The sequence below is a fragment of the Balaenoptera borealis genome (genome assembly GCF_965194805.1).
Source record: "Balaenoptera borealis genome assembly, chromosome: 15".
In the NCBI taxonomy this organism is placed as follows: domain Eukaryota; kingdom Metazoa; phylum Chordata; class Mammalia; order Artiodactyla; family Balaenopteridae; genus Balaenoptera; species Balaenoptera borealis.
The window spans coordinates 56,774,928-56,792,928 of record NC_138871.1 but is presented as its reverse complement, the minus strand read 5'-3'; the positions used below and the strand labels follow the sequence as shown (position 1 = coordinate 56,792,928).

Genomic DNA, 18,001 nt, shown 5'->3' with positions numbered 1-18,001 from the left:
ATATTAATGATAGTGTTTTTCATTTCTTGAGTTTTCTTCTCCATGACTAATCTATTTCATCCAATTTGCATTCTTCTCTTTGTTTGTTTTGGTCTCTAATATTTGTGTTAGAGGTTTCTTCCTGGTGACCTTTGGTTGTGTAATAATGTTTAAGAGTAGGAGACTAAAATAAGATGAAAGCTCTGTGCTTGAGCCTATAGTGCACTTCACAGTATGGTGATCAGGCTGAGCTGTTTGTTGGGTGGCCCAAATGCCAATATCTTCAGGTCTTTTTCTACAGACGGGTCAAGTTTCCCAGAGAAGATTCTTCCCATCTATCTGAGTCCATTCAGGCTGCTGTAACAAAATACTATAGTTGGGTGGCTTATAAACAATAGAAATTTGTCAGAGTTCTAGAGGCAGGGAAGTCTAAGATCAGGGTGCCAGCACGGTTGGGTTCTGGCAAAGGCCCTATTCCAGGTTGCAGACTGCCATCTTCTTGCTGTGTCATCACGTGATGAAAGGAGCTAGGGAGCATGTGGGGTCTCTTTTATAAGAGCATTAATCCCATTCATGAGGGTTATACCCTCATGACCTAAGCACTTCCCAAAGGCTCTACCTTCTAATACCATCATATTGGGCGTTAGGATTTCAACATACGAATTTTGTGGAACACGGACATTCAGACCACAGCGCAGTCTCTTTTCCAGAGAATAAAGTTTTGGCTACCTGCTTTCTGGGAACTCAAGGGGAAGAAGGCTCGCGGTCTCACCGTTCAGTAGGCATATGTTCACTTGATCCCTCAGTTTGGGGATCGGTAGCTCTGCCCTCAACTGCGCTTGGTGCCTTGTGTCCCTTAGACCTGAGACCCTCTGTTTGGTCCTCTTTAGAGAATAAACATCCGGACTTATGGGAGGTGGGCAGTTGCCTAGGGGTATGGAGTCAGGAGAGCTTCTAGGAGTCCAGCAGCTTCTCAAACTGCCTTCAACTAACCCTTACTGCAGTCTCTCTCCCCCACTTCCAGAGGTGTCTGGTGTCAGTTCCTTTGTATAAACTGGGTTCTCAGCTTTTCACACTGCCAGCTTCAGCTTTGGCTTTCTTGAGTGCATAATCTGTTGTCACTTGTTTATCTGCTTTCTGGGCTTCAAAATCCTGATAATGGTTTCTCCTCTGGGTTTTAGAAGGGAGGGAAATTAACTCAGACACCAGTAGCTGGAAACCTTAAAAAAGGTTGTTCCCATTGCATCAGTTGGTTAGAGCGCAGAATCTCCAAGTCCATGGACTTTATGTACTTCTGAATAGTCAAACCAAAAGGGAGAATTTTGTAAAAAAAAAAAAAAAGTGCTTATGAATCAGGGTTAGTATAGACAAAAGTAGCGTATGCAGATTGATACATTTGAGAATTTATTTATAAGCATAAAGGGAAATGATTTGGGCTACATCATCTAGGAAGGAGACCTGAGAATGGGTATAGATCTTTTCCTGGGGCCCTCTGCCATGCTGGGGGCCTTTGTATCTGGGACCCTGCACGTGGCTCTGGTTCCTTGCTTCATGGAAACACAGTGGGGCTGAGGAAGCTTTGAGCAGGGAGACGTGAAGCGGTACAAGGGCAGGTGGTAAGCACTGGGATTCTTCAGCCCAGAATGCAAAGAGGTGGCATATTTCAACTTAAAACTATGGCCAGCATGGAGAAGGCAGGTGTGATGCCAGATCCCGATGCCAGATCCTGGATGCCAGATCCTGAGCTGCTGGGAGGAGAGGGTTGCTTTTGAACCTGGAGCAGGTAAGTTTAGCACAGATAGAAGAAAGCATAATTTGTCATGGCAGGTCAGAAACTTGGAAAACTATTTACAAGCGACTCTTCTGGCAGATGGCTTAATTCCATAGGGGGGTGGACAAAAAGAGAGAGGCTTCTGAGAGATACTGGAGATACTGACACACACATAACCCTTAATTTAGACACTGAAGAGGGCAGTATGCTCTTACTGGGATGGATAGAGAATGGGGCGGCTTGGAGTAGTAGGAAAAACTTGACCTGAATTAAGAAGATCTGAGTTCAAACCCTGTCTCCTCAACTTACTCGCCCTGTGACCTTGAGCAAGTTCCTAACCTTTCTGACTCTCACAATGTTCTGGTGAGAGTTAAATAAGGCAGTTCCATAACCTATCAGTAAAGCAGGTTAGCCCAGTCCTGAACTGAATTGTCTGGGTTTTAATTTAACACATATGTGCTGAGCCCTATCAAATACCAGGCTGTGTGCATATATCTCCCCTATTCTAGAAAGGCTCATGAAGTGAAGGCGCAGCTCTGCTCTATCCTGCAGACCTTCCTCAGGATGGCGGGAGGCTGTGAAGGTGAGCGTCCCTGTGTCCTAACCCTGTGTCCTCTCGTGGTTGCAGAGCGTGTGATGAGAGAGAGTATCTGAGCCCTGCCTTGGCCCGAGCAGCTGATCCCATCTCAGCAGACACCCCGCACTTCCCTCTTAGCCACTTTCCTGATAACCGAGCAGAAGTTTTCACAACCTACTGTGTAACACCAGATGGTGACGTAGTTTGCCAGCACTTCTGTTTTTCATTTACTTGTTTCTCTTGAGAGTGTCTGGATGCCCAGCTCTGGGACAGGAGAGTTGAAGGTTTGGGGGCAAGTGGAGGGGGTGGGAATGACAGACACTGTGACACTGTGGGTGTTTGAGTTCACTCCCCTCCTGCAGAAAAATATGTCCCTAGCCTCCGAGTGCCCACATCATATGATTAATTGTGGTTACCTAGGATCAGGGTGTGCCTCCTGCAGGCCAGTTGCGTTCCCCATTTCTCAGCATCCGGTCAGAGAGGTACCGTGATGTTGCTCTGATACGCATGTCAGCACTTGCCTGGTGTGTTGCAGCGCCTTGCCGGTAACCACTACACCTGCCCATCCAAATCCCAGCTTTTAAGGTACTTCAGTGTCATTCACATATCTTCTTGGCCTCAATTAAACTTTCCTTATGTCCACCCCTAAACGACATTGCGAGCTTTCATTTGAATCAATGCCCAACCTCCTTTCCTTGAAGGTTGTGATGATGGTGGTGGGAGGCCTGATCCACCCTTCCTCTCACCTTGCCTCCGCCATCGGAACCTGTTTAACTTCGACCCTGTTTCTTTCCTTTTCCAGAATTCACATGCTGCGTGTCAGACTGAGCTATCCCTGTTTAATCCTATAATCCGAGACTTGCTACTCTGTCCTGCTGATGTTTACGGCCATGCCACGAGGCAGCCCCTTTCCCAGAGCATTTCAGTGGGAGACCTCCACGCGCCCCATGGAGACTCGATGGGGCAGGGGAAGAGACTGCAGGAGTGTGCGTCCCCAAGGCTGTGTCTCCTCGTGTGAATCAGTGTCACCTTGCTTTCCTCTCAGAGACCTCGCTGCCCCAGGGGGGACCTGCCTGGGGAATCGAGGGGCTCGGGGAGCCACTCCGCGTCCCCGCTTCTCCGGCGCTCCGCACCCTGGGCACTGCGGCTCCTGGGGCAGTGGGGCTGCTGCGGGCTCAGAGCCGCTGCTGCCCTGCATGTGCCAGCTCAGCTCTGTCATCAGCTGTGTGGATGTGTACACGAGGGACATGGCATCTTTCTGAATGGAATTTTCTTAAGAAATGTGCCAGTGTTTATGCAGTTCACGATATTTCCCCACATCCTTGCTGTCACTGTCACTCAGCTTTTTCTCAAAAGGCTTCATTCCCCATTTTTTTAATGGGGAAATTTTTTCCTTCACCCCTTGCGTCCTGTATTTGACCCCCCCACCCCCACCCCGCCAAGGTACAGAATTACCTGCGGTTCTGACAAAACATAAGAAAGTCATCTTTGGGAAGCCTGTGCACTCTTCATGTCCTCTGTACTTGTCTTTGGAGAGCGGTTGGCCTTCTGCTCGGTTCCATGCAGCTCCAGCAAGAGCAGGTGTTAGCCTGAGCTGAGTGTGGGTATCGCTGTGACCAGCCATCGTGTCCTGCCCTGTTCCTTCACAGCCAAACCAGCTGACGAGCAGCTGCAGCCAGGTCGGCCCTTCTGTGAGTCTCATTCACCCAGGTTGATTTTAAGCAGATGGAGTCTGTGTGGCCTAGAAGGGTGAAGTGAGAGAACTGTGTCTGCGGGTGAGTCTGTGTGTGTGACACCATAAGCGCCCATGACCCTTCCAACCCAAACATATCTGTGAGCCCCTGTATAGCCTAGGCCCCAGGAGACCTGCCTGCGACCTGGTTTCTACTGTCTGCACTCGGCACTGGCCCTGCTGGCATCACAGGCAGAGTGCTCTGCGGCTCTGTGTACACAGCCGCGGGGACAGGAGTAACTTAGTGCCCCACTGGCTCCCTGAGCAGGTGTGAGTCTGGCCACTCCCCTGCCTCTGTTTGCAGGTTCAGGCTGCAGGGCCCAGGGTCCCAGCAGCGTGGAAGACAGCTGGAGTTTGACCTCCCAGCCATCCCTGGAGTCTGCAGCTGGGAGACAGCTGGGTGGCTGGTAGTAGGTGCCCCGCACGGCCAGGTGGATGCAGGACAGAGTGGCTCCAATTGAGTTGAACACCCCACCGCCTCCCAAGCCGAGTGCGGAATCCCTAAAATGACGATGACACTCTAGATGTCTAGATCCTCAGAGGGTGGGTTCAGCTCAGCAGAGAGGATGTGATGTGTGATGGCTGAGGGCGACTCTCGGGGCTTGAGCCGCCTTTTCCTTTTCCAGTCTTGCAGTCGTCGTGGCTCCTCTTCCCAGGAGGGGTCGGTTCTCATCTTAGGCTTTGGCGGGGTGACCCTGGGGACATTCTCACCACTGCCAACTCCTGGAGCTGTTCCGGCTCTTGGCTTGGGGCCCCGTGGGTGGGCCTGTGTCAGAGGTGCTCAGTGAGCCGGGCAGGGTGGCAGGCATTGCCCTCGGGGTCTCACAGAGAAGCTCTTTCTGAAAAGACCCAGGGAGAGAAGGCAACCAGCTCTCGCATCACCTGTCATGTGCCACGTTCTCCTCTAAAGAAAGAGACAAGACAAAGCTGTGTCCCTGTGCCCTGCCCTGGATTTGTTGTGCACATGGACATATAAGGTGGAATGACTCCCTCACCCTTTCCCTTTCCTCTCCTGACCCACGTGAAATGGTGATTTGTGGTTAAAGGAGCAATTAGCCGCCCGTGACTCTGCTGTCAGCTTTTTGGGGGGAGGCCCTCCTTCCCCAGGCCAGGAGATTTAGAGACCGGGGCCAGGCCGGGTCTGAAGGAAGAAGAGGGAGGCCTAGCCCGGTTCCAGTTCATGTTTAGCTGTGGGACAAGTGCAGCTCATTTTGAGCCACAGGAAGTCCTTCCTTCACCGGGTAGTAAAAGCTCCTGGTTCTGCAGTCCCGTCCTCCTTCAGGGAGGATGCTGAAGATATCACGCTCTCACTTCACCTCTGCAAAGTCCCCCAGCATTGAACCTCCAGGGAATGGAGGAGGGACGCCAAGGAGCCTCTAGTATCTGCCTTTGCCACCTGAGCAGTTGGTGTGGAGAGGGTTTCCCAGCCACCCCCTTTCTTGGGGCCGCAGTGTCACCATTGTAGGTGTCAGTGGCATGTCACCACTGTGAGCAGTGAGCTTGTGGGGTGACATGCAGAACCTGTGTGTACAGCTCCCAGCAGACGTGCACTGTGGTGCTGTGCTGAGCCTTGTCTGTGCTCCCTTGGACAAGCATGCAGAAGCCCGCAAGCCATCTTCCCTCTCCCCCTGTCATCGCCCGCCCCCCTGCATCCCCAGGGTGGTGCAAGGGAGGGAGACACAGCGGTTTTTAGCTTGCCTCTCACAACTGTACCTAGTCCCCAACCTGGTTTCTATCGGCCTCCAGCCAGGAAAACAGAATCAGTCTGTGTATTTAAAACAGGGGTTTGGGGGCTTCCCTGGTGGCGCAGTGGTTAAGAATCCGCCTGCCAGTGCAGGGGACACGGGTTCGAGCTCTGGTCCAGGAAGATGCCACGTGCCGCGGAGCAACCAAGCCCGTGCGCCACAACTACTGAGCTTGTGTGCCACAACTACTGAAGCCCACGTGCCTAGAGCCCGTGCTCCGCAACAAGAGAAGCCACCGCAATGAGAAGCCCGCGCACCACAGCGAAGAGTAGCCCCCTCTTGCTGCAACTAGAGAAAGCCCGCGGGCAGCAACAAAGACCCAACACAGCCAAAAATAAATAAATAAATAAATAAAATTTTTTTAAAAACCCAGAGGGGTTTTAATCCAGTGAATCGTTTAATACAGAAACAAGAAGAGCTGAGATGCCAGACAGGGGAGTGAGGGGCAACCCGGAGATGGGGAACCACAGTTGGTAGGACAGAGGGGAGAGGCCATGTTACTGGATCTCAGGGGTCACGGCCACTTGTGGGGGCCTGGGACCACAGAGGGCCAATGTGGTGGGAGCTGGAGCCATGAAGAGGCATGGTCCGTGCCAGAAACAGGTCCCTGCCTGGTCCCCCCAGGCAGAGAGGGAACAGAAATAGCCTGGCTTCTCCCTTCCTCGTGCCCTCCAGATTTCTGCAGCTGCCTCTTGTTAGCTAAACCCAGCTGGAAGCCAGCTGACCTGGGAGCTGGGGACAGGCAACCTGTGGTCAGCCCCCCACCACTCAGAGCAGAGCAGGGGAGGGTGGGGGGCACAGGTCAGAGGGCAAACAGGCCCAGGACATGCATGGCCTTGGTCCTCTCTGTGTCATGTCCGAGCCTGGTGTTTATGTCCCATGCTGTCCTAAGACCCTGGTGAGGGTAGATGTGTTTTGTAGATTCTGTTTCGTTCTGCCTAGGCAGGAAAGTGCTTTGGGGAGGCAGGGGGGACTTTATTCTTAACACTTGTCCCAGTTTTCCTTTGGGGGGGGTTTAGCCATTTAGCAGCCCCACCTCACCATTCCCCTCAGGAAAGCTGCATCCCAGTTTTCTGCCCACCCCTCCCCATTCCTCTTCCCCCAATCTCTGGTTTTCCCTGCCAGAGAACACCAGCCCAGACCATGCATCAGTGGTCATGAGTACTTACCCAGGATAGTTCACTCAGAGCGTGATACTACAGTGTGGACCGTCTGTCTGTAAGTAGATGCCATCTACTAATCAATTTGTATCCTGTTTCCAATAAATTTCTGGAAATTCTATCTGGTTTTATGCTGCCCTTTGCTGGGACAGTGGCTCAGCTATAAGGCAGGGCGCAGGGGCAGGCCCCCAGCCCTCAGCATCAGTTGCTTCCTCCCCTGTGTAGCTCTGAGGCCAGGCAGGTTAGTCTGATGTCCCCCCAGCCACACGGAGATGCTCAGAGGCCTTTCCCCAGGGTCTGCACTTTCTTCTGCTGTCTCATAAACCACATCCTGAGGACATGGAGGTTTCATGTGGCCAGGCTGCCCCAGTAGGTGGCTTTTGACCGTGTCCCCAAGGCCTGAAGTATGAGAAGCAACAGGCAGACCTTGCCCCATCTATCACTCTTGTGCTGCTGTGCCTAGAGCCAGGTGGAGGGCGTGTGCCAGGCCGCCCCTGTGGTGAGCTGAGGGAGTGTGCTGGGCTCCCATCTGGGGCTTTGACAGTAAGGCTCCCATGCCAGTGAGGTGGACGCAAGAGCTGCATGTTACGCAGATGAAGCCCAGCACCCTCTTCTGCATCCCACCCTCCTCAGCTCTGAAAGTCAGAAACGAACATGTCTGAGTTGACTTAAAAGGTATCAGGTGGCTGATCCAAATGCCCAACGTTCTCCACTGTTTCCCAGGCTCTGAAACTCGCTTGGTAGAAATTATTCTCTGTTGAGTAGTTTGTTGGTTCAAACCTTTTTGACTGCAGTGTAGACTGTGCCTCAGTTGCTGTGCTAGGGCCATCCTAGGCTCCCTTGGGACCCCTCCAGCCTTTGTTTGTGAGGTATGCCTGTTTGCAACCCTTGTTTGCTGGGATTTGTGAGAGATGTTTTAAAAAAAACCGATACACCAAGTTTCTTTCAAGAGCTTCACTAGAGAAGCAAGACATGCACACACGAGTTTACTGGACAGTAGAAAAGGTTGTAGGTAAGGCAAGGCTGTGCTGGTACTTGTAGGAGTCCCAGGAGAGAGGGCTCAGCAAGGCTGGACTAGTGGTCAGGGAAGGTTTTGTGGACGCAGAGGGACCCTCAAGGCAGAACACAGCAGCTCCCTCCGTGAAATCCCTAACGTCGTGGTTCTTGGTGTCTTTTTACTAAGACTTTTTTGTCTTCCCTGGCGGTCCAGTAGTAAGAATCCACCTGACAAGGCAGGGGACGCAGGTTCAATCCCTGGTCAGGGAGCTAAGATCCCACATGCCACGGGGCGACTAAGCCAGCGCGCCACAACTACGGAGCTTGCGTGCAGCAAACTACAGAGCCCACGCACCCTGGAGCCTGCACGCCACAACTAGAGAGAAGCCCGTGCGCTGCAATGAAAGATCCTGCATGCCTCAACGAGTATCCCGCGTGCCGCAACGAAGACCCGACTCAGGCAAAAATAAAGAAATAAATAATATATAAATCTTTTAAAAAAAAAGACTTTTTATCCTGACTCAAATATCTCCCTCTTTCTGGAAGCTCACCTATAGAGTGTCACATGCCCTATCTCTCAAGGTGTACCAGCCTTAAGATCCATCGTCAGGACTGGGTTTTCATGGTCAGACTTTTTTAAAAAATATTTATTTTCTTTATTTTTTTGGCTGCTTGGGTCTTCGTTGCGGCGTGCGGGCTTCTCTCTAGTTGTGGCACGTGGGCTCTCTTGTTGAGGCGGCTGAGCTCAGTAGTTGTGGCGCACAGGCTTAGTTGCCCTGCGGCATGTGGGATCTTAGTTCCCTGGCCAGGGATCGAACCCACGTCCCCTGCATTGGAAGACAGATTCTTTACCACTGGACCTCCAGGGAAGTCCGTGGTCAAACTTCTTAAGAGGTTTCTTCCTGATAAGTTTTATCTTCCATTTGTTCTGGTCTTGCTCCTGGACTACAGGGAGTTGCTGGAGGAAACCATCCAACCTGCAGGCACTGTTGCTACCCTAGAGCTGTGAGCGCCCACCTCACCAGGCCTCTTGGGCTGCTGGCTGCGCAGCCCACTTATATGTTCTTCAGGAGCTTGTTTTCTTATTTCCAGAACCAGCTGTTCCAATCCTTTGTTACTCCTGAAGCTCTCACCTCCTGAGAGCCAAGCCTTCCAAGGATCGCTTCACCTTTCTTCCCCTTGTGCCCCTCGGCCTCTAGAGGACCCTCCTGGTACCCACTTGTTGGATCCATTCCTCTCCCCACCCTCCTTAGGAGCTTGCAGTAGAGTGTCCTGACCCAGGCCAGACTGCCACTTACTACTGGATGACCTTGGGCAAGATACTCAACCTCTCTGTGCCTCAGTTTTTTCATTTGTAAGATGGGAATCATAGTATCTACCTTACAGGACTAAATAAGTTAGTGTGTGTAAAGTGCTTAGCATGGGGCCTGGGACAGAGTGTTTATTATTGCTCTGTCATCAGTCTCTCCCCTCTCTCCTCATCTTCACCCTCTCTCCCTTCTCCTCATACTGCTACACTCTCCATCCAGTCAACATCACAGAACAAACCACCACCACATCTGTCTTCTACTCAGCTTCATCTGAAGCTAGTCTTATCTCCCTTTACTAGCAAATCTGTTGAAAGAGGGAAGAGTTGTCTCCATTCCTTCAAATCTCATTAATTCCTAGACCCATTATAGTGGGTTATATGGCTTCCATTCTGCCCCCATCCCAGCCTCTCACTGAGATTGCCGTCACAGGGTCACCAGAGACCTCCCAAATGCCAAATCCAGCACGACTTTTGGTCATCCTCTTTGAGCTTTCTTGAGCGCTTGACACGGTTGTCCCATGTTACTTTTCTTTGTACTCTTCATTACATTGACCCCTTTATTCTCTACCCAGAGCAATGCTAAGTAACATTCAGATATTACTTACAGCCATTTTCCCAGATTTTTTACAGGGATAAATTTCAGATATAGTAGTAGTCACCTGCATACCCCCTTTCCGTGTCCCTCCATTTCAGGAGCACTTTCCTTAATTTGGTGTTTCTCATCCCAATGCATGATTTTATACAATTAATACAAATGTCTGAATCCATAACCAATACAGAACATGTTTTGCATATAATTAAATTTTATACAAACAACAATCTATTACTTCTTGAAAAGCCGGGGGTTTTTTTGTTTTTGTTTTTTTTTATAAATTTATTTATTTTTGGCTGCTTTGGGTCTTTGTTGCTGCGCGCGGGTTTTCACTGGTTGCATCCAGTGGGGGCTACTCTTTGTTGCGGTGCGCGGGCTTCTCATTGCAGTGGCTTCTCTTGTTGCGGAACACGGGCTCCAGGCACGTGGGCTTCAGTAGTTGCAGCACGCGGGCTCAGTAGTTGTGGCTCGCAGGCTCTAGAGCGCAGGCTCAGTCATTGTGGCACACGGGCTTAGTTGCTCCGTGGCATGTGGGATCTTCCCGGACCAGGGCTCGAACCCGTGTCCCCTGCATTGGCAGGTGGATTCTCAACCACTTCACCACCAGGGAGGTCCCCGAAAAGCTGTTTTTAATAGCACAGACCATGCAGTGTTAATCCAGGGTGTCTGTCCAGGATGCTTGACCAGACAGTGTCAGACATGTACTTTGGTTCTCACATCAGCTTTCTTCAGCATGCAATTAGGACTTTTGAGAATGCTTTATTCTCGCATGCGGCACTTTGCAGTCTGTCTGGGTGTTTTATGTTCGGCTTTCACCCTCATAAAAGATGGCTCTTTTTAATTTTTTTTTTTTTTTTTTTTTTTTTACTTCTTTCATGCTCTTTTTTATGGTTGCATTCCTGGTTTTCTTCCTACTTAAAGGTTTCTTCTGGACACTTCACTGGGTCTTCTTTTGTGTGTCCCTTACTTGTGGGGACTTTTTAAAGGATGGCTCTTGGTCCTCTTCACTCTCCCCCAGGTGACCCCATCCATCCCCCTAAGGTCGGCTCTCATCAGTAGGAGGGAGACTCTGAAACCCAGTCTCCAGCCCTAAGTGTGATGTTGCACGTGTTTACCTGCAGGTCCTCCCAGCCCCTCCAACTTGTCTTAACTCCGTATCTTTTCCTATGAACCTGCTCTACCACCTGTTTCTTTAATGCGTTAGTGTCCACCCATCATCCACATAGTTGCCTCTGTCCTTGACGTGGGCTGTGCCTCTCTGTACCTTTGCAGACTGCCGCTGCCCTTGCTTGGAATACAGACCGTTTCCTACTCAGGTCCTACTCAGGTCATCTCCCACACCCCTCACCAGTCTGTCCACACTGTTACCAGAGTAACTGATCAAAATGCAAGACAGATCATCCTCGGCTTCTTAAAAACCTCACACACACTCCCTTTCCTGCCTTACTGGGTTGTCTGCAGGACCCTCCCAAGCTCCTGAGATTGCAGGGCCCAGCCTGTCTTTCCTGCCGGTCTTCTAAGTCTGTCCCTAGGCCTCCTCCTCCCTTGCCTCAGTGATCTCCTCACCCTTCCCTGCACACCGAGTCTTCTCACAGCTCTGTGCCCTTGTTCATGCCCTTCCCTATGCCAGGGATGCCGTTCCCTTTGCTACATTCCTCATCCTCCAAGACTCAGCTCACATGCATCGCCCCCTGTCACCCCCCCGCTCCAACCCCTGTGCTCTTGTGCTGTCATCGGTGCGTTAACTACCTCGCAATCCCACTGGCTTGGGTTGCATTTGATCCGTTTGCAGGCCTGTCTCTCCCAGGCTTGGCCTGACGGGGCTCAAGGTCAGAGACCTATCGTCTGACTTTGTGGCTTAGGGTCTGGGCCGTGGTGTGTGCCCAGCAAATGCTGGATGATCGGTGGCTTCAGGCCTGTCAGCCCAGCCATGCCTGCCTACCCCCTGCACACGAGTCCCCGGGGTAAAGTCATGGAAGCCGTTTTTTCACCCCTCAAGGGGACAGCGGGTCACATTAGGAAGGGGAGAGAGGTGCTGCCCAACACGTTCACCGAATAGTGCAGCCCGTCCCGGGGACCAAAATGCTATGTAGAAGCCAAATGCAGGAAATAGGGTCTCTGCTCAGCCTTGTACCACCTCCCACTCACCTTGTACCACCACAACCGGTACCCTCCCACCAGTAGAAAACGCTGCACTTCAACACAGTTTGCCCTCTCCCCTCCCCTCCCCCCATCCTTTCTCACCCCTTGTCCCCTCATCCCTCCCCGTAATAACTACCTTCCTCACTCAGTGCTCTGGCATATCAGTTATTTCCATCTCTAACCCCTGGAGTTGAGCAAGGGCCAGGGTTACTGTTCCCATTTCACACATGGAGAACAAGTCCAGGGAGGGGTACAGTGGGTTGGGACCAAGGTTAGGACCAGGGGGTCCTTCCATGCGAGGAGAGTGTGGAGGCAGCCTGAAGCCCTGCTTCTCTCCCATGAGGGGACACCCAGACCCCCTTTAGAGAGTGCCTTGTCAGTGGGGAGAGCAGTCCTCAACTTCAAGCTGAGGGGCAAGAAGGATCCCGGGGAAGGTTAAGAGTGTGGGCCCAAACCCTGTGGTTTACCTGGGACTACCTGGGACTTCTCGAGGAGAGACAGCAGTGCACATAGGCCACGGGGACCATCTGGTCATTTCCCTTACATCAGGTCAGGAGAGTGAGCCCGGCTCCTGAGAGGGCGGGGGGTGGCGGTGTTGAGGGGAAGGGAGGACCAAGGAAACGGCACGTGGAGCCCCATTTGCCCCTAGAGCTGCTCTGAAGCCAGGCAGGTACAAATGTGGGGAGAGATGGTATCAGAGGGAAGGTGCCTGGTGTTCATTCAGCACACACGTTAGCGCTCCTCGAGGGGGCTGCTCCACGAGAAAGTGCCCAACCCCCTGCCTCCAGGAGCGCTTAGACCTCTCATAAGAATGTCTGACTTAGAAATGACAAATCTCAGGTGGGGCTGGCGCAGGCTTGGCCCGCTCCTCTCTGTGGCAGCAGAGGGTGGCGAGGCGGGAGTTCCTAGGAGTGTCTCTACCAGCGAGAAAAAGGCAGCAGCAGAGTGGAGGACTGGAGCAGGGGGCCATGTGGGGCAGAGACACCCGGGGAGCCCCCTTGGAGGGGCCTGGACGGCACACCCACTTCCATCACTTGGTTTGGGTTCTCAGTATTTCTGTGGGTTTCTGACGGCGGCTGGTGAGTTTTCAGAAAAGGGAAGATGGCTGGAGACACACCAGGTTTTAATACCCATCCAACGTGTCCCCCAGGCCGCCTCCCTCTGCCTGACACGTTCCGTCTCCCACCTCAGCATCCACACGGCATCCACCTGCCTCCCTCCTGGGACGTGGGTGACCCTCCTGGGCCTTGGCCACCACTCCTGAGGACTTCTAACAGAGGGAGGGCATCCCTGTCCACAATATCAGAGGGTTGGACTAAGAGGATTAAAACAGTTGGGGAGAGGGGCTTTGGCCCCCATCGTCAGACCCTGTATCTGAGGCCTAGAGGCCTGTGGCTGGGGTGATGAGTAGGGAACCAGTCCCAGGCCCTTCCGTCCTCCCCAGCGGGGAGGACGTATGTCTACTGGGGGCAGATGTTCATTCTCCTGAGACGGCTAGGGCTGGGGACACATGGCGTTCAGGAGGTGCATATTTGGGGCTTTAGTGGCTTCTGTGTAGCGCTTCGGAAGCCTTGAAGGCCACGCACCCCCAATGACTTCGGCTGTGGACGACAGGGCCAACCACTCCCCCCGCCAAAGAAACCCCTGATTCATGCCCAGTGCATGCCTTGTGCCTGGGGGCCCCAGGTCAACAGACGTGTTAGCCCAGGTGGTCTCAGACACTGACACAGGCGTATTGAACAGAACAGAAAGGGGGAGAGATGGGCAAAATGGCTTTGGTCCTGGGGGAGGGCGGTGAGCTTGCTCTGGTCACCTGGAGACCCCTGCCCCCATCCAGCATCCTGTCCTGGTGGGGTAGCAGCGACCACAGGTTCCAGGGCCACAGAAGGGTACTTGGGGCTGAGGAAAGCCAGGGGAGGGGGTCCAAGCCGAGCCGGGAGCCTGAACTGGATGGAGGTGGTAACTTCCCAGGCTGAAGATCCTCACGTGGTCCCGCAGGAGAGCAAGTCGGGGGCCTCCCAGGGATCCAGGTGGGCAGCCCATCCCGTGAGCCTGAGGACATCTCCCAGGGAAGCGTTCTGACTTTAAGGGCACACCGGGGCTCCAGGATCAATGTGGAAGGACAGCTTCCCCACTCTGTCCCCAGAGTGTCCCTTCATCTTGGGGAACTCACTTTGAACCCTCCTGATGCCAGAGCCAGATGGACCCAAAGATAACTTACTGGTTTTCCTTAGGACAGCTGAGGCAGCCTTGCATTTTCAAAAGGAAGTTTATTAGTATTGAAAAAGACAAACTGGAGATCACAGAAAATGCGGCTGTCTAATTTCTAAAGCAAGACTTCTGCTCTCACAGTCCTTCAGCTCTGGCCCGGGCCAGGGCAGCTGTGTGGCCCTCTGCCTGAGCTGGAGTCCCGGAGCCCCTGCCTGTCTCCACCTGCCATCATGCTCTGTGCTTTGGGGACATCATCTGGGACACACGACTCCAAGCCAAGACCCTTTTCTCTCCCTGCCACCCACCTGGCTCCTGCAGATGTCCCCTGTCCAGTTGGTTGAGGGACCCTGTGCTGGCAACAGTCCAGGGAGTGACCCTGTCCCTCCAGCCCAGAGCCTGGCAGTTCTCCCTCCTGTGGTACCGCAGCAGGGCCCCCGTCCCGGGAGGGCCTTCCTGGTCAGCCCTCCTCCGAGACCTCTTGCGACGCCTCTGCCTACAGCTTCCCTGCGGCCACCACCTTCCCAGAGGGCACCCGGCGCCAGACAGAGGGCTGGTAGGTGCTCTCGTCGCTGGCGGAGGCCTGCCAGCCCTGGGTGAGGCCCAGCAGGGCCCGGCCCTGGCAGAGGAAGTTGGGGTTGAGCCTGGGGTCCAGGGCACTGTTGAGGTAGGTGAAGGCCACGGAGCCATGGAAGAGCTGCGAGCAGATGTCCAGGGTGCAGCAGGCATGCAGGCGGAAGGCCACGATGGAAGCTTTGCCGAAGAGGATACTGGGCAAAAAGCAGATGGCGTAGATGGCCACGACCGCGGCCAGCGTGCACACGGCCCTCCGCGGGCCCGCCTGCACGTCCAGGCCTCGGCGGCGGATGGTGAGCATGACCTTCACAATGGCAAAGAGGATGAGCACCGGTGGCAGGAAGGATTCCAACACGAACAGGGCCTGGTGCCGGCAGAGTGAGGCCGAGGGGCTCGTGCCCAGCTGGTAACGGAGGCAGGAGTGGCTGGAATTGGTGGTCGGGAGCAGGTGCCCGTCGAGGAGCAGGATGCCCCCCCAGAGTCCCCCGGCCGCCCGGGCGGCTGCCCACACGGAGGCCCTACTCAGCACGTGGTGAGGCCGCACCACCTTCAGGCCGCGAGGGAGACCATGCTGGCTGAGCGGCTGGTGGCGATCGCGAAGGGGCTGACTTTGCAGGCAGTGGCCCCGAAGCCCCAGGGCTCGTGGAGGAAGTAGTAGTCCACGCGAAGAGGCCGGCTGATGATCAGGAGAAAGTCGGCCACCACCAGGCTGACCAGGAACACAGTGTTGGACGTCCAGGGCCGCGCGTGGAAGCAGCAGATGAAGAAGGCCAGGCTGTTCCCCACCAGGCCCAGGACAAATTCCACGCCCAGGACTGGCGCCAGGAGGGCAGACACCATGGGGAGGAGGCCGGGTGGCCGGGAGCCGAGGCCTCTCCAGGTGACCCCAAGGCAGTGGTGAAGGCAGAGGGAGAGGAGGAGGAGGGAGAGGGAGGGAGGAAGGGAGGGAGTGAGGAGGCAGAGAGAGAAGGAAGGGGAGAGGGAGAGCTCAGGTTATGAAATGCCATGGGCTGCTTGGGCCGTGGATATGAGAGAAGTTTCTACGGTCGTCCTACCCCTGCACGAGTGTTCAAGGATTAGTGCTCGCTGTCAGCTGGCCACCACGATGACTCAGTATCCTGGGGTTTTCATCAGCATCCTCTCAGCCACTGAGAAACCCTGTGTTCCTATTTGCAGGCAAAGGGGAACCCTGCAGCCTGCCCTCCCTCCCTCCCCACCTCCCCCGGGTACAGAGTGGCCTGCCTGTGAGGTCTCTACGCTGGGCCTCGGTTGGAATCTGCGTTGCCCCTGGCAGAGGAGGATGCAGGGCTCATCAGGGTGAGTGGAGGCCCAGAGAAACCCTGAAGTGGGAGGAAGGCCCAGCTGGGGTGAGGTTGGGCCGACTGTTCACAGCCCTGAGTGGTCAGACATTGGCTTGCCTGAAGGCAGGAGCTTGTCCTGGCAACTCAGAGCCCTCCGGTTCATGCAGACCACCCTGGACCCCTCCCACCCCGTCACAGATACGGACAGGGTGGCCGCCTCCCTGCCCCCGCCAGCTCTGGCAGCAGGGACCGTGGAGCCAGCAAGACGTCGTCCTGGGGGAGGGAGGCGGGAGCCCAGTCAACACCTTGACCGTCGTGCTCACAGCCTGCTGAGAACAGCCCACTGTACGTCCGCCAGCCCGCTGTTGTTATTCCCAGATTCCTGGTGCTTCCAAAGTCTGGGATGGTCCCAAGTCCACATCCATGAGGAAGTACATCCCACAGGCAGAGGGCTCCCCTGCCAAGTTTCTACTGCCATGGCCTGGGGACATGGGGGCCTCTCCCACAAACAGAACAATCTTGAGAGTCCTCGAGGTTCCCTGCTGCCGTCCACCCCACTTAGCCGGCCATCACCCAGTACTCACTGCAGAGAGGGGAGTGGGAGGCTGCGGCTGGCTTCAGATAAGGTACCAGTCCTGCCCCCCTCTGCGTGGTACTCTCATGAGCCCATGGCGCCAGGCCTGTGGGCAGAGATGAGGGCCCGGGGCTCCTGGTAACCTGGGACAGCACCAAGAGAGGCTGTGGTTCCAGGCTCCAGGATCTGACACGCCCCGCCCCCTTGCCCCCATGCCAAATGGCTGTGCTCAGCAGGGCGCTGTGTGCTGCCAACTCTGAGTCTCTGGGTTTCAGACGCAGTGGCCGTTGGCCCCTCTCCCACAGATCCTCCAGGCCTTTCCCCTGCCCTGGGCTCCCACTGGCCAAGGCTGAGGGCAGATAGGCCGTAACCACAGGGTGCAGGGTGGTGGGACCACCAGACTGAGCTTTGAATACAGACAAGCCTGGGTTGGAAACAGAGCTGCCTGCTTTCCAAATCTCTCTGAGCCTCATCTGTTAAACGGGGTGCTACCACCTTCTTGGAGAATTATAAGGATTAAATGAGGTCATGTATGTGAAAATGTCTAGCAAATTCCCTGGCACAGAGTCGGTGTTCAGAAAAACAGGAGATCTAATTTTCGTGATTTTCTGTCTTGGATTAGGCCCACCCTTGGCACTAGGGGGCCCTTCTCGTGGCCATGTGCACCCTGCCCAGGGGGCCTCCCTGGGACATTCGTGTGTTCTGTCCTCAGCTCCTGTACACAGAAACACATCACTGCAGCCCGAGCACACGCCCAGCCTCTGCCCTCACTGCCCTGAACTGGTGGAAGGTTAGGGGGAGGCTGTTGGTGTTTCTTCATTGCCTGTAGGAGAGGAAATCCTCTAGAGAGGTAGGTGGGTGAAGGTCCCGACGTCCCTCAGGGCCGGAAGTCCTTTCAGCAAAGTCAGGGTCTCCTTTGCCGTTGTCAGTGGAGGGGATCGAAGCAATGAGCCGGCAGGCTGGGGCGGGGGAGGCAGGGTTCAGACCCAGGTTTTCTGGAGGAAGCGCTGACTCTACCCAGGGACCTGCTTCATCCAGATCCAGCTTCAGCTCCCCCCACGTGCGACCCCTCACCAACTTCTCATTGAAGCCCCATGAAACCGAGCCCGGATCTCCCTCTGCAGGTTGCATGATTCGTCTCTACCCACTGCTGCGTCCGGGGCTCCCAGCACTCCTGGACCCCACGGGGGCCTGTACATAGCAGGGGGGAGAAGGGGGAGGAGGCCAGACAGCCCTCCCCCCTGCTGCCAAGCCCCTGAACAGCTTTACGCCCCTCTGAAGGCTCATCACAATCTTTGTGTATTAACTGTGGTTAACTCCAGCTGGGGGGATTTTGTGT

The 18,001-nt window shown here is 54.4% G+C and overlaps 2 protein-coding genes across 3 annotated transcripts in view; one reads left to right on the top strand and one right to left on the bottom strand.

Moving 5' to 3' along the window:
- The window catches only part of MTA3 (metastasis associated 1 family member 3), a 158,440-nt gene extending 154,618 nt beyond the window's left edge, over positions 1-3,822 (top strand). The window contains exons 17-18 of one of the 2 annotated variants that reach the window (XR_014235116.1): positions 2,260-2,333; positions 3,130-3,822. Coding sequence is in view for 1 of the 2 variants with exons in the window: in XM_082358175.1 (XP_082214301.1) it covers positions 3,130-3,155 (26 nt within the window). In the remaining variant the exon portion in view is untranslated. The remainder of the gene's footprint in view (positions 1-2,259; positions 2,334-3,129) is intronic. The other variant, XM_082358175.1, reaches the window with a different exon arrangement.
- Positions 3,823-14,253: 10,431 nt separating this feature from the next.
- On the bottom strand, positions 14,254-17,923 carry OXER1 (oxoeicosanoid receptor 1). The gene is given in 3 exon segments (XM_082358288.1): positions 14,254-15,346; positions 15,349-15,629; positions 15,632-17,923. Coding segments are annotated over 3 exon segments (1,083 nt in total). The 5' UTR covers positions 15,795-17,923; the 3' UTR covers positions 14,254-14,707.
- Positions 17,924-18,001: the final 78 nt, after the last annotated feature.